Genomic DNA, 12,878 nt, shown 5'->3' on the forward strand with positions numbered 1-12,878 from the left:
ACTCACACCTTTCCCTTGGTTTCTGGGCCATCCATGGTCTGCGACTATCTGTGATCAGCAGGATGAAGATTTCTGCTCTTTGTCAGTTCTTGCTTGTGGACAGTAGAATCTGCTCACACACCATTGCTGGTGCCTTTGTCCCAGGCTCTTTCTGTTGATATGATAGCCATGGCATCAGCTGCCACTGTGGACACTGATGAATGCTCAGATCTGTCTCTTTAACCAAGCTGCCTTAATTTTTCCTCTCTGGTCAAACTCTCTGTACTATGATGGCACCCTTGGTATGGCTCTCTAGCCTTAAACTTTTCATTAGAACACTATGCAAGAGCTTGTTTAGCCCCCAGCTTCCTCAACTCACCATATGATTCTTACTTCTCACAGATCAATGGCCAAATTTTATATGGAAGAAGTCATCAGAATGCTTCATCAATCATCAAATGTGCTCCTTCTAAAGTAAAAATAATTTTTATAAGGTGAGCAGTTTTAGTGTTTTTTTAAATACGTTTTTTTATTGTAAAGATACTGTACAGAGAGGTTACAGTTACATGAGCAAGGTAATGTGTCCATTTTCTATTGAATATTGTTACTACCTCCTTTGTTTTCCCTTACCATCCCTCCCAACTCTCCTCCCCCACCCCTGGCAAAGTTGTAAAGTTTATTTTGAACATAGTGTCTTGTACATCTTGTTGTTACAATGGGTCATCCTGTATCCTTATTACAGCATTTTGTTATTTCCCTTTCCCTCCCCAAATTAGAAAAATGTATATACAAGATGCAGGATAGTCTTTTGTTGTTATGCCAAAGAACTCTAAATTCGAGTTCTTCTGAATGAAAACAAAACATATATATGAGTATGGCAATTTCAAGGCTTAGGGGGTTAGAGGATTTTTCAAAATAATCTTTCTGACTTTTGAAGTAATAGAATATAAGTAATACCCTTAGGATATGATAGATTGATTTTTTTTCTTCTAGAAATAAAGATGCTGTGAGTCAGATGGCTGTATGTCCTGGAAGTACAGTAGAAACTCTGTCTTCTGCCTCAGAGAATCTTCAAAACAAGGAGGCATTTGTAAGTTCTGTTTTATCTTTGGGAAGAATAGATCAATACCTTCTTTTTCTAACCTAGATAACCATTATAGTGTACTTGTAGGGATATCCAAGGTAGATGAGTTATAACTGATGCTCAAAGAGTTGCCATGTCCACTCATAGACAAAGCACATGACTATGTGATGATTTCCTGCAAAATGTGCATGGACAACAGTGAGAACAGGGAAGGAGTAGCAATTCTGCTTTTAGGGAGAGTGAGAAAACTTCATAGAGAAGCTCCAACTATATGTTGAAGATGTAGAGAGAAGCAGTATGGACAGAGAGGGAGTTTGAATGGCATAGAAGCTCTGGCTAATGCAGGAGTTGAAAATTGCAGAGCATTACTGATCAAGGTACAGGGCAAGGTACAGGGAAAAGATGGAAAACTGTTGCTGAGAAGCAAAAGAATCAAATTATCCAAAACACTATGATAGGCTACCATATGCTGACTTTGAGGCATTCAATGAATTCAATGAATGAGAATTATATTTTTTAAAATGAAGGTTGGGGGCATGGCTATAGGGGTAGAGCGCCTGTCCAGCAAGCTCAAGTACCCTGAGTTCAAGTATTAGTACTTCTAAAACCAAAAGACTTCTGGGGCAATAGCATAGAGAAAAATTAGAAATTATAGCGGGGATAAATTAGTGGAAGTTAAAGAGAATGGAGTAATTCAGGAGAAATGCAGTGAGGGTCTGAAAGGCAGTGAGGGCCTAAACTAAATCATCAAGTGCAGAAATCCTCCCTATTAATAGCATTGCCTTTCCAGGTAAATATCTTCAGAAAATATATCTGAATAACCTGACTCTTTGGGCTGGCGTATGCTAGTGATTAAAATAGATAAATAGAAAGCTTCCAGATATTGGACATGATGATATGATAGAAGGCTGTCTTCACTAAATATTGTAAATACAGAAAAGAACAAATATTTACAAAATTATACCACGGCTTAAAATGAAGTGTCTGTTGGAGTCTTTAAAAATGTTCATCAGCACATGTAGTCTGGATTTTAGAGACATTTCCATAGATGCAGATTTGTCATTTGTTGGCCATGGGGGCTAGGCTAAAGCATGGGCGTATAAAGCTTCTCCTATAGAGGAGAGCCAAGGGAAGATTTTTGTAGTATGAACACAAGCAGGAAGGCTAAAAATAGAAGCCAGAGGTGAAGTAGAAGCAGGAGGGTATGCTGCACAGCCACTGGGGAGAGCACATTTGAGACATTTCCTGTCTTGAGATGCAGTAGAGAAGTCCAGTGTGAAACTGGTGAAAGAGAGACCCCTGGGACTTGGAAACTGAGAGATTATTGGGAAATCTCTCAAGAGATTTTTGGGGGAAGCAAATGATGGACAAGAGATTAAAGAGAGCACAGAGAATGTAAAGAGGGTGGTGATAGTGGTTTTAATTTAGGAAAGTTTTAGGTACTTGAATAAGATGTATAAGAAGAGGCAGTCGATAGTGAAGAGATTACAATGAAGAGGAGCATGATGATTATTATCAAGAAAAGTGTTGAAACAAAAGTCCTCTTCCCTGAATTAATAGATAAGCAGAGGCTTATTTATACATAAAATAGATAAAACAGATACTCAAAGCACTGCCTCATTCTAACTGCCTCTGATATTGACCGAGTCACATTACTTCAGATGGGTAGAGGAGGAACTTTCATTTTCATATTAGTTTTAGTAGTTATGGTATACATTGATAAAATGTAATGTTTTAATAATTTTCAGACAAAGAATTTAATAATTTGTAAATTCCCTTGATAACAAACACAGGAGGAATAATGAGTGGTACCTTTGCTGGTACCACAGATTTCGGTAAGATTCCTTTTAGGTAGCTATGCTGTTGATCTATTCCATTTGGAGTAAATTCAGATTGACTTCTAAGCCCCTTGGATGCTCTTGGTGATTCAGTGCAATTGCCATCCAGTCATACCTTCACAGTATTTTAAGAGAACATGATGTTCATAAACACCAGGGCTATTAAACTAGCCATACTGACTTATAACATAAATAATATTAAGCAGCTCTTATTTTTAACAAACAAAAGTATCTATAACCTTTTTTGCCATTCCTTTTCTGTCAGGTGGAACCAAATGTTACTACTTCTGATGCAGCTGTGGACTTCAGTTTATTAAAAAATGTGCACCATCTAGAGCTTCCCAAGGTAAATCTGCATTGCATGAGGATGAAATTAAGTGAACACCTTCCTACACTGGTCCAGTTATCTGGTTCTCGGAATGTGGTCTGTCTACCAGTAGCAGCATTACCTGGGATCTTGTTAGAAATGCAAATGCCTGGATCTACTCAGGACTTCCTGCTGAATGAGGAAATCCAGGTTTTAATAAACCTACTATGATTCTAGAGCACAGTAAAATTTGAGAAACTTTGTGCTTATTGATACTTGAATAGGGCCCCAGCTTTTCCAACTGTTATTATTATTCCAAACTTTGAAATCCACCATCTCTTTTAAGTTCATTTACCAAGCCCTTGCTAGGGGGGAAATTAAAAGATATGATACTTAGTCTTTTTCTCTTATAAAACAGAAAGCTTGTACAGTTATCTAGAAGCTCTGTTGATAGGCATTCTGAGATATTTGTTTTGGAAAGATCTGCACATTAGGATGATTTGCTGAACAGAAACCTATACATGCTTTCAGCTGCTTCAGGCTTGTGCTAGAAAGCAAGTGAACATGGGTGAAGCATGTTCATCCACATGCTTTTTTAAACTTTCAAGAGAGAGTTCAGGAGAATGTTTACAACAAATACTACTGGAAGAACTAGAGTAGTCCATATACCACTTTGTAGCCATGAGGCATGGTAGTGTGATGCTCAGACCCTGGGCTCCAGTACCATCCTGTCTAGCTTGAATGCTTGCTTAATCAGGTATGTACTTAGGACATTGTGTAAACTTTATGTGCATGTATAGAGTGTCTGGTAAGAACCAGGCATATGTGTATAAGAATAAACTGGCAGAGATGTATTATGGCTGCTTCTTTTTAAAAATTATTAACTTTAAGTAGTTGTACAAAGGAGGTACCATTTAATAAAGCAGTTTATGAGTACAATGCATCTTGATTTGTGTCACCCCCTTCACCATTCTCACTCCCCTTTAACACATCTCTTCTCTTACTGTTTCAACTTTATAATATATACAATGAATTCTTGACTGTATTCTCCCTATTCCCTACTTCATTCCTATACTCCTCTCCCCTTGGCCCTACCCCCTCCCTTTGCATGGACCCCTTTCATGGTGCTGATTTTGTTAGACTTTGACCTGTCTTTCTAAAAAATTATACTATATGAGCTCTGTTCTCCATAGAGTCATTTATATTTCAGTTAATTCATTTGTAACCACTTGTATACCACCCAACATGTGTACTTAAGAGATTTACAGGTACATTCTACCTACCACAGATGAGGGAAACCATGCGACCTTTGTTTCTGGTTCTGGCTTACTTCACTTAGTATAATTTTCTCCCAGTGCTTCTATTTCCTTATGAAAGGTACATATCATTCTTTCTAATGATGAGTAAGATTCCATTTGTGTGTGTGTATGTGTGTGTGTGTGTGTGTGTGTGTGTGCACATATATCATATTTTCGTGATCCATTCATCCATTGAGAGCCATCTGGGTTGATTCCATATCTTGGCTATGGTGAATAGTACTGCATTGAAAATAGTTTCGTTGGTGTGTTTACTGTAACCTTGTTTATATTCTATTGGATAAATGCCTAGGATTATTGCTGCTTCTTGACAATGGTTATATCCGGTATTTTCTCTTTTGATAATAGGTCACCTGACTGAAGTGTTGCCTACATGTTCCTATTAAACGTTTTTTAGAATTTATCACTGCGATAGAACCCAGATCAGCCAGAATCCCTTCTGAATCTTGAGTGATCTCAGATAAATCACTTAGTCTCTGTCGTTAGCATTTTTCTGGTTTGTTCATGGATGTCTAATATGTAAGCTTCTCTTTCTAAGTTAGTTGTCTATTCAAAATCCAGGACTTGGGGCTGGGAAGGTGGCTCAGTGGTAGAGCGCTTGCCTTGCATGCATGAGGCCCTGGGTTCGATTCCTCAGCACCACATAAGCAAAATCTAAGACTTTGGAGACCCTTAATGTATTACCCACAGCAGTCTTTAAAGGTAGTTTATTCCTGAGCACAATAGTGTCTTCAAGAACTAGTTCTTTCTTTCTACACAGCCATGCATAGTGTCAGCTTGATGCCAATACGGTTCTTCCACATGGTTTTAGAAGGGCTGCTAATTATAGTTTGGACCATGTGCTACTCTTTTGCGTATGATTGGGGGAGGGGGGAATGAAAACGGCTGTTGCAGTCTTCTGAGCAAAAGTCTGAAGATTTGTCCTAATTGAACCAGTCCAACTCATATGCATGCTCATTAACCAGAGACTATGGCTATGGGAATAAAATTTATAGACTTAAGTTATTTAAACCCCATCCTTGGAGATCCTTATCCTTTGCTATGTAACACATTACCACACATTTAACAAACTTAAAATAACAGGCATTTATTGTGTTACAGTTTCTGTGAGGCAGGAATTTAGAACACCTCAGCCAAGTGTTCTAGCTCAGAATTTTCTATGTGATTGCTGACAGATTGCCAGTGTGGGCTGCAAATGACTGAAGGTTGAGTAGAGCTGACCAATGATCCAAAAGGTGAATTACTAGAATGCTGTTGACAAGAGGCCTTATTGCTTCTTTTATGGGGCTGCTTGAAAATCTTCAGGACATGGCATCTGACTTCCCCCTGAACAAGTGATTGCAACAAAGCAGCAAGGCCTGATATCTTTTGGGATCTAGCTATAAAATTGCACATCATCACTTCTTCTTCTTGTGTTTACTAGAAGAAGTCACCAAGTCCAGCCCATATCCTTAGCCTCAGGATCTTACGGCAAAGAACATCAAAAAATATCTACTCAAATTTTAAAGTCACCACCAAAAAATGTTGGGAGGGGAGAGGGAGAGAGTAAAGACTGGAGATGGAGAGAAAGGACAGAAGGATGGTTAGGAAACAGTTATAAGAGTGGCCGGACAGTCTTTTGAAATTCTTCAGAGTAAAGACTGGAGATGGAGAGAAAGGACAGAAGGATGGTTAGGAAACAGTTATAAGAGTGGCCGGACAGTCTTTTGAAATTCTTCTAGATTATAGAAAAAGATAAGGTCAGCATGGGTATCGTATAAACAGAAAGTACTGTTTTAATTAAGTATTTTTCTGGCTAAGTGGCAAATATTATTATTATAATTGCTTTTTGTTTTAATTTTTGTTTCTTTTTCAGAGCTAGGGAACAAAGTCTGAGCCTTGCACTTACCAGACAAGTTCTCCTCCAGTGAGCTAAATCCCCATCCTCCACTTTTTAAATTTTATATATAAAAAAATTTGTTTAAGTGACATATCCAAATTTAAGCAGCTAGGTTAAAGGTAGACTAAAGGCTACTGATCATCTGAAGCGAGGTGGTAAAGGTAGATCACAGTGACAGTCTGAAACTTACTGGACATCAGTAATCTATCTCAAAATCTATAGGGTCAACCCTCTTCAAAATGATGGTGAAATCTTGTATCAGTGTCAGTCATGGCCATTAATGTCTCTAATGGAAGGTTGGCTCTTCAGTCTGTATTTCTGAAAAAACCATGGCAAGTTTCCCTTTTCTCTGTCTCACTTTTCCTAAATTTTCCATGGATGAAAGCTATAATGCAAAAATGTTCTGGCTAGAATGAAAATTCCAAACTCTATCATAATTTTATTAAAGTAAACATTAAAGAAAGGTACAAGGCAGTATTATTGAACATTTGGTTTTGATTTTTTTAATGTGGAAAATATAGACTAAGTAGGTACAGCTCTCCAGCCTTGGCAGATGTTCAGGGCTTGTCTTTGGCTCAGATGCATTTCATTCTACAGCAAGGCAAGACTATGTTCTCTGGAGAATCACTCCATGCTCTGCTCTAGTAAAGGTAGAACATGCAGCCACCACTGCGTCTGCCTTCCAGAAAGAAGGGTGGCAGATAAGAATGAAGGAGCTAGATAAGGTTGTTATTTGTAAGTTTTAGGCCAGAGAAAGGAGTGCAGAACCCTTTGCTTGGTTTTGAGTGACTTATTCAGTCAGCCCGTTACACAAGAATAGACTTGTAAGTGTTGAATGTTTTGGTTGAATTATTAAATGCACTTAAGCTGTCTGCTTATTTTGCTAAAGTTACTAAAGATATAAGATAGATGTAAGAAGTAAATTCACTTGACTTTTTGTGGGAGGAAAATTTTTCTTATTAGAAATTTTAAGAATTTGCTAAAGAAAAGGAAAAGGATGAATGTATAATAATAGGCTTCAAAGTTTTGCATTTTCTTTTTGTTTTTTTAATAAGTTTTTATTGGGAAAATATTGTACAGGGGGTTGCAGTTATATGAGCAAGGTAATGAGTACATTTCCTCTGGAGCATTGTTGCCTCCTCCTTTGTTTTTTCCCTACCATCCCTTCCCTCCCACCTCTTCAACTACATTCCCCACTCCCACCCCTCCCGCCTAAATTTTAAAGTTCGTTTTTCAACATAGTGTCTTCTATATCTCATTGTTGCAATGGGTCAGCCTGTATCCCTACTTAAACATTTTGTTTTTTCCCTTCCCCTCCCCAAATTATACCAACATCAAATACAGTAGAAACAGGGGTTATACCATGGGGGAGGGGCATACAAAGCAACAAAAAAATCACGTTACCTTATAAATACATTAGAAACAATAGCAAGGAAGAAAAAACCACTTGGGGTTCATTTCACTTACCTTCATCTTATCTGGTCGTATGTATATGGCTTTTGACCTTTTCTACTTGTCCCAGACATATACTAGTTATTGCAAATAAGGGAAACCATGGGACCTATGTTTCTTTGGGCCTGGCTTACTTCACTTAATATAATTTTTTCCAAGTCTTTTTTTTTTCTTTTTATGCTGGAACTCAGGGCCTGTGCACTATGCCTGAGCTCATTTGCTTAAGGGTAGGCCTCCAACACTTAAACCACAGCTCTGCTTTCAACTATTTTGTCTGTAGGTAGAGGAAGTGTCTTGAAGACTTTCCTTCACAAGCTAGCTTTTAATAGAACTTTGATCCTCAGATCTCAGCCTTCTGAGTAACTAAGATTACAGGCATGAGCCACCATCACCTGCCTTTCATTGCTTTTATAGCCCTTCTGTAAGGATACTGTAGCTATATACCATTGGATAAAATCCATCTATTTCAAACTTTCTGATCTTATTTTTACTTCTCTAGGATCAAGGGGGTTTGGGCATTGCTATCAGTGAAGAAGATACCCGTAGTGGAGTCATCATAAAGAGTTTAACGGAGCATGGGATAGCAGCTAAGGTAAGGATTTACCTTCTTTGCTGTCCTAAGAAATAAAAGTGAGAATTACTCCTGGAAAACCACTCAGATTCTTCCACATTTCTATTTAGGATGGACGACTCAAAATTGGAGATCAGATCTTGGCTGTGGATGATGAAATTGTTGTTGGCTATCCTGTTGAAAAGGTACTTTTCCACAATAAAGAAAATATCTTGGTGCAAGTCTGTGCGGGGGGGAGAGCAGCAGAAAATTAGGGCTGGGTAGCTGTACTAGATTTATTTTTCAGAAAAAGAAGAGATTATTCATATGGTCTCCAATTTTTGTTTTCTATATTCCAATCAAGGTGATGTTAATATATAGCTATTGCCTGGTAAGTTATTTAGAATTCCCTGGGTGCTTTGATAAATGTTGATTTCATTTTCTCTAGGAAATCTTGAAACTCCTAAACAATGGCTCATTTCATGTTAGGGCCAAAAGAATATTGTTTCCTTACAAATGTTTACTCCCATAAATATCTACTATACATATTACTTTGTATGCAGGTTCTAAGATTTAGCCTATAAATGTCTAGAATTTATTGGTGACAGTCTTCTCTTTGTACTTATGTTTTCAAAATTGACCCTAACAACTTATTTGGAGTGTAACTTGGCACAATTCATATATAATTGTCAAGGGTAAAAAAAAGGGTTTCTTTTCCTTTAGGGGTTAGGCTAGTAAGTAACTGTATTTCAGTTTCTACATAGGCCAATAAGAAACCTAACAGTGATTTTAAAAATAAATCAGTTTTGGTAACTGTATTAGTGGGATTCTGAGACCCATAAATCTGTTTTTTGTTTTCCATTTGCCTTGATTTCTCTGTTACAGTTTTCCTACCTTGCTTTTAATATATGCATTTCTGTGTTTCTATTTTATTAAAAATGTGTAAGCTGCTTCAAATGCTCTGTAGATTCAGAAGTGGGGAAAATTTCCTCATGTATCTAAGGTCATAGGGAATCCAGATAAATGGACAACAATGCTTAAGAAATAGAAAAGGTTGAAAATGCTATAGTTATATAAAGAAAATCTCTGGACAGAACTCAACTTAGAGTAGAAATTACACATTGCCTTAATCTAGGCATTTGGAGATACTAGAGAAAAACAACTTTCTTGGTCTCTTGCATTCAGAAAAGGAAATCATTGTATCTTCCCTCAGTGATTAATGGGATAGATTCTAGCAATACTGATGACATAAATTTGTGTGAGTCCACTGATGTGCCCTTGATTTTGTTTCTCCTTCACACCACTACTCTGCCAGTTTATTAGCCTTCTGAAGATAGCAAAGACAACAGTAAAACTGACAGTTTGTGCTGAGAATCCAGATTCCCAAGCAGCTGGTGCAGCCAATGGAGAAAAAAAGATCAGCTCCAAGCCTCCTGCAGTCCCACAGTCTGGTGCCTCTGAACTGGAACAGGAGCCCATGCGAAGTAAGGGCCAGAGTCTTGAGAGTCCTGTACATATACATATGGCACACTCAGCAGAAGGTCCTTTCTTGCAAATCAACTGCCTGCCTGTGGCTCAATGTGTCTAAAAAGGTCTTAGGGAGCCCTTTGGTGAGATGGTTCAAAGAAATGGGTTCCTGAAGTGTACATTCTAGATGGATATCTGTGTGGTATGAGTTAACTAACCATGGCACCTTAGGAAATCCATCTTCCCACTGTAGCCTTACCTTCTTTCTTGCTTATCTCTTTGCTCTCCAGAAATCTCTTGCTGATGAATTTAAAATACCATTTTGTATCTTTTCCTTTTATAACAGGAAAGTAACTTCTTTAAACCTCAGTTTTCTTATTTGTATAATGGACATAGAGTAACCTTGTGTCACAGATAGACCCAACCAGGCCTGTGACACAAGAAACTTAAAAAAAAAAAAAAAAGAGCGTTAATCATTGTCACACGTATGCTAGATATGTGTGGCTGGGGTGTTCTACAATATCATTTCAAATTAGGTGAAATAAATACATGTAGTCTGACTTCATTTTATTATTAACCTCACAGATTATGAGAAAATGGTTCAATTTATTTATTTTTGTTAAAGAAGTTGTATAAATTTCAAGGTCTATAGCATTAGGTGTGTGTGTGTGTGTGTGTGTGTGTGTGTGTGTGTGTGTGTGTGTGTGTGTGTGTGTGTGTGTGTGTGTGTGTGTGTGTGTGTGTGTGTGTGTGTGTGTGTGTGTGTGTGTGTGTGTGTGTGTGTGTGTGTGTGTGTTGGTCCTGGAGCTTGAGCTCAAGGATTGGGTGCTGTCCCTGAGCTTTTTTGTTGCTTAAAGTTAGTGCTCTACCACTTGAGCCACAACTACTTCCAGCTTTTTGGTTATTAATTGGAGATAAGGCTCCATGGACTTTGCTGCCTGGCTGGCTTCACACTTCGATCCTCAGATCTCAGCTTTCTGAGTAGCTAGAATTACACTAGAGAGTCACTGGTATCTGGCTAAGTCATTTTTTTTTTTTTACTTTTTAAAAATTACTTAAAACTGGATTTTTCTGCAACACAGAGTAAGGGAAGTCTGTCTTGAGGCACAAATTGAAATATTTAGTTTTTTTGACAAGTTTAAGAGGAACTACTAGTTTCAAACATTTATAACATTGTACAGAAAAGTCTTAAGAGTAATGCATCACTGATTAAAATAATCCTTTATGTAGAAAGTCTGCATAATTCGTTGAAATGTTAAAAAGAGTTTATGGAAATTTTCTTATTTTCAAGTTTTTATTAGTCTCTAAATAGCATTGGCTATAAACATAAAATGTTGAATGGAAACTTAACATAAAAGAAAATATCATACACCTGTCTCTGCTATTTTAGAAGCAAGAAATAGTCTGTTTCTGGTTTTCTAAAAGGAGAGCATCTTTTCCAAGGCATACGCTACTCAACAAGTGTCCTAGCTTTCCCCAAATATGCTGTTTTCTGTGTACTTTTTGTTGTACTATAAAACATATGATACTATAAGAAGACTCTCATGAAATAAAGTGTGGAATTATGTTCTTGTTTTTTTAAGTCTAGTCTTAATATCTATTCTTATAGTCTCAGCTCTGAGCTATGCATCAAGATTTTATATCAGAGTTTATAAAACATCCAGTGAGACACAAGGGGTAAAGCTACAAATGTCATGTGTATATGTGTGTTGTGTGTATGTGTGTGTACAGATATACTCAGAATTGATTACCTAAGAAGAGATTAAAGTGAGAGGAAGAAACTAAAACAAAGTTCTTCAAAGCAAGCACAATGACAAGAATTACTGATATGCTTTGATATGCGTTGTATTTTATGGTTTTTCACTGAATGTGCTTCTAACTGTGCAACATATGTCTGTTCTGAGGTTTACAAATGTTTATTTCATAGGAAGTATGTTTGGAGCCAATGAAATGTAGACTATCACATTAAAACTAGGTGTGTAATTCAACCCGCTGTTCTTCCTTCATATCCTGTCTTTTATAAAGATAAATTAAACAATTAAAAAGGTGCAGAATAACATAGAAAAATGACTACACAAATAATGTTATACCCTGCACCACATTGAATTTGATCATACTTCTTTGTTGGTAGTGGGGCTTGAATCCTGGGTCAGCTCTTCCGCACAAGGCTAGTGCTGTACCACTTGAGCAACTTCTGGCTTTTTCTGTTTAAGTGGTACTGAGGAATCAAACCCAGGGCCTCATGCATGCAAGGCAGGCACTCTAACACTGATCCACCTTCCCAGCCCCAAATTTGGTCATACTTCTTTTATAAATATAAAATAACTGAACAATAGAATGCAAATAGAAATATTTCTTCATCCCCAGTTCATCTATTAAAGACAACCTGTGTGGTGAATTTGACACATACAACTTCTAATCAATTGTCATTTGTATTTTTTTTTAAGGTTCCAGCAGGTCATCCACACCAGCGATCTTTGCTTCTGATCCTGCAACCTGCCCCATTATCCCTGGCTGTGAAACAACAATTGAGATTTCCAAAGGGCGCACGGGTCTGGGCCTAAGCATTGTTGGGGGATCTGACACACTGCTGGTGAGTACCCACCCAGAAGTACTTTTTCTTGCTTGGCAGCCTTCAGGAAACAGTGACTGGGGGGTTTCAGATGATTTTATTAAATAAAATATAAAAACTGATGAACATGTATCATTTGTTGTTATTTTAATTTATTTGGAAACTATTTACATTGGTGATTCAAATGATTACTTTCCGTAATCCATACCAACTCAAAAAAGATTGTATTACCCAGGTGATATGATCTTTAGTTTTCACAATGTTTCTGTCAGTTCCCTGGTTATTGATATATTTTTATTCCCATTTTGTGTATCAGGTTGGGTTACCCATGTAGAGAATGAGAAACTGCATACTTTGTAGACAAGATTTTCTAAATGTCACCAATACCTATAAAAACCATTTCCTTTGGGGATAGAATAGTGATGTCTTGATGT

At 37.4% G+C, this 12,878-nt stretch overlaps 1 protein-coding gene across 12 annotated transcripts in view; it reads left to right on the forward strand.

Annotated features, from left to right (window-relative positions):
• Mpdz (multiple PDZ domain crumbs cell polarity complex component) overlaps positions 1-12,878 on the forward strand; it is a 164,170-nt gene that overhangs the window by 133,211 nt on the left and 18,081 nt on the right. For all 12 annotated transcript variants that reach the window (XM_070033169.1, XM_070033165.1, XM_070033173.1 and 9 more), the window contains 7 exons: positions 382-473; positions 973-1,069; positions 3,167-3,247; positions 8,355-8,447; positions 8,537-8,611; positions 9,721-9,889; positions 12,320-12,465. In XM_070033169.1, coding sequence (XP_069889270.1) covers positions 382-473; positions 973-1,069; positions 3,167-3,247; positions 8,355-8,447; positions 8,537-8,611; positions 9,721-9,889; positions 12,320-12,465 — 753 coding nt within the window. The remainder of the gene's footprint in view (positions 1-381; positions 474-972; positions 1,070-3,166; positions 3,248-8,354; positions 8,448-8,536; positions 8,612-9,720; positions 9,890-12,319; positions 12,466-12,878) is intronic.

The sequence above is a fragment of the Dipodomys merriami genome, unplaced genomic scaffold, assembly GCF_024711535.1.
Source record: "Dipodomys merriami isolate MVZ:Mamm:240054 unplaced genomic scaffold, mDipMer1.0.p SCAF_22, whole genome shotgun sequence".
NCBI lineage: Eukaryota > Metazoa > Chordata > Mammalia > Rodentia > Heteromyidae > Dipodomys > Dipodomys merriami.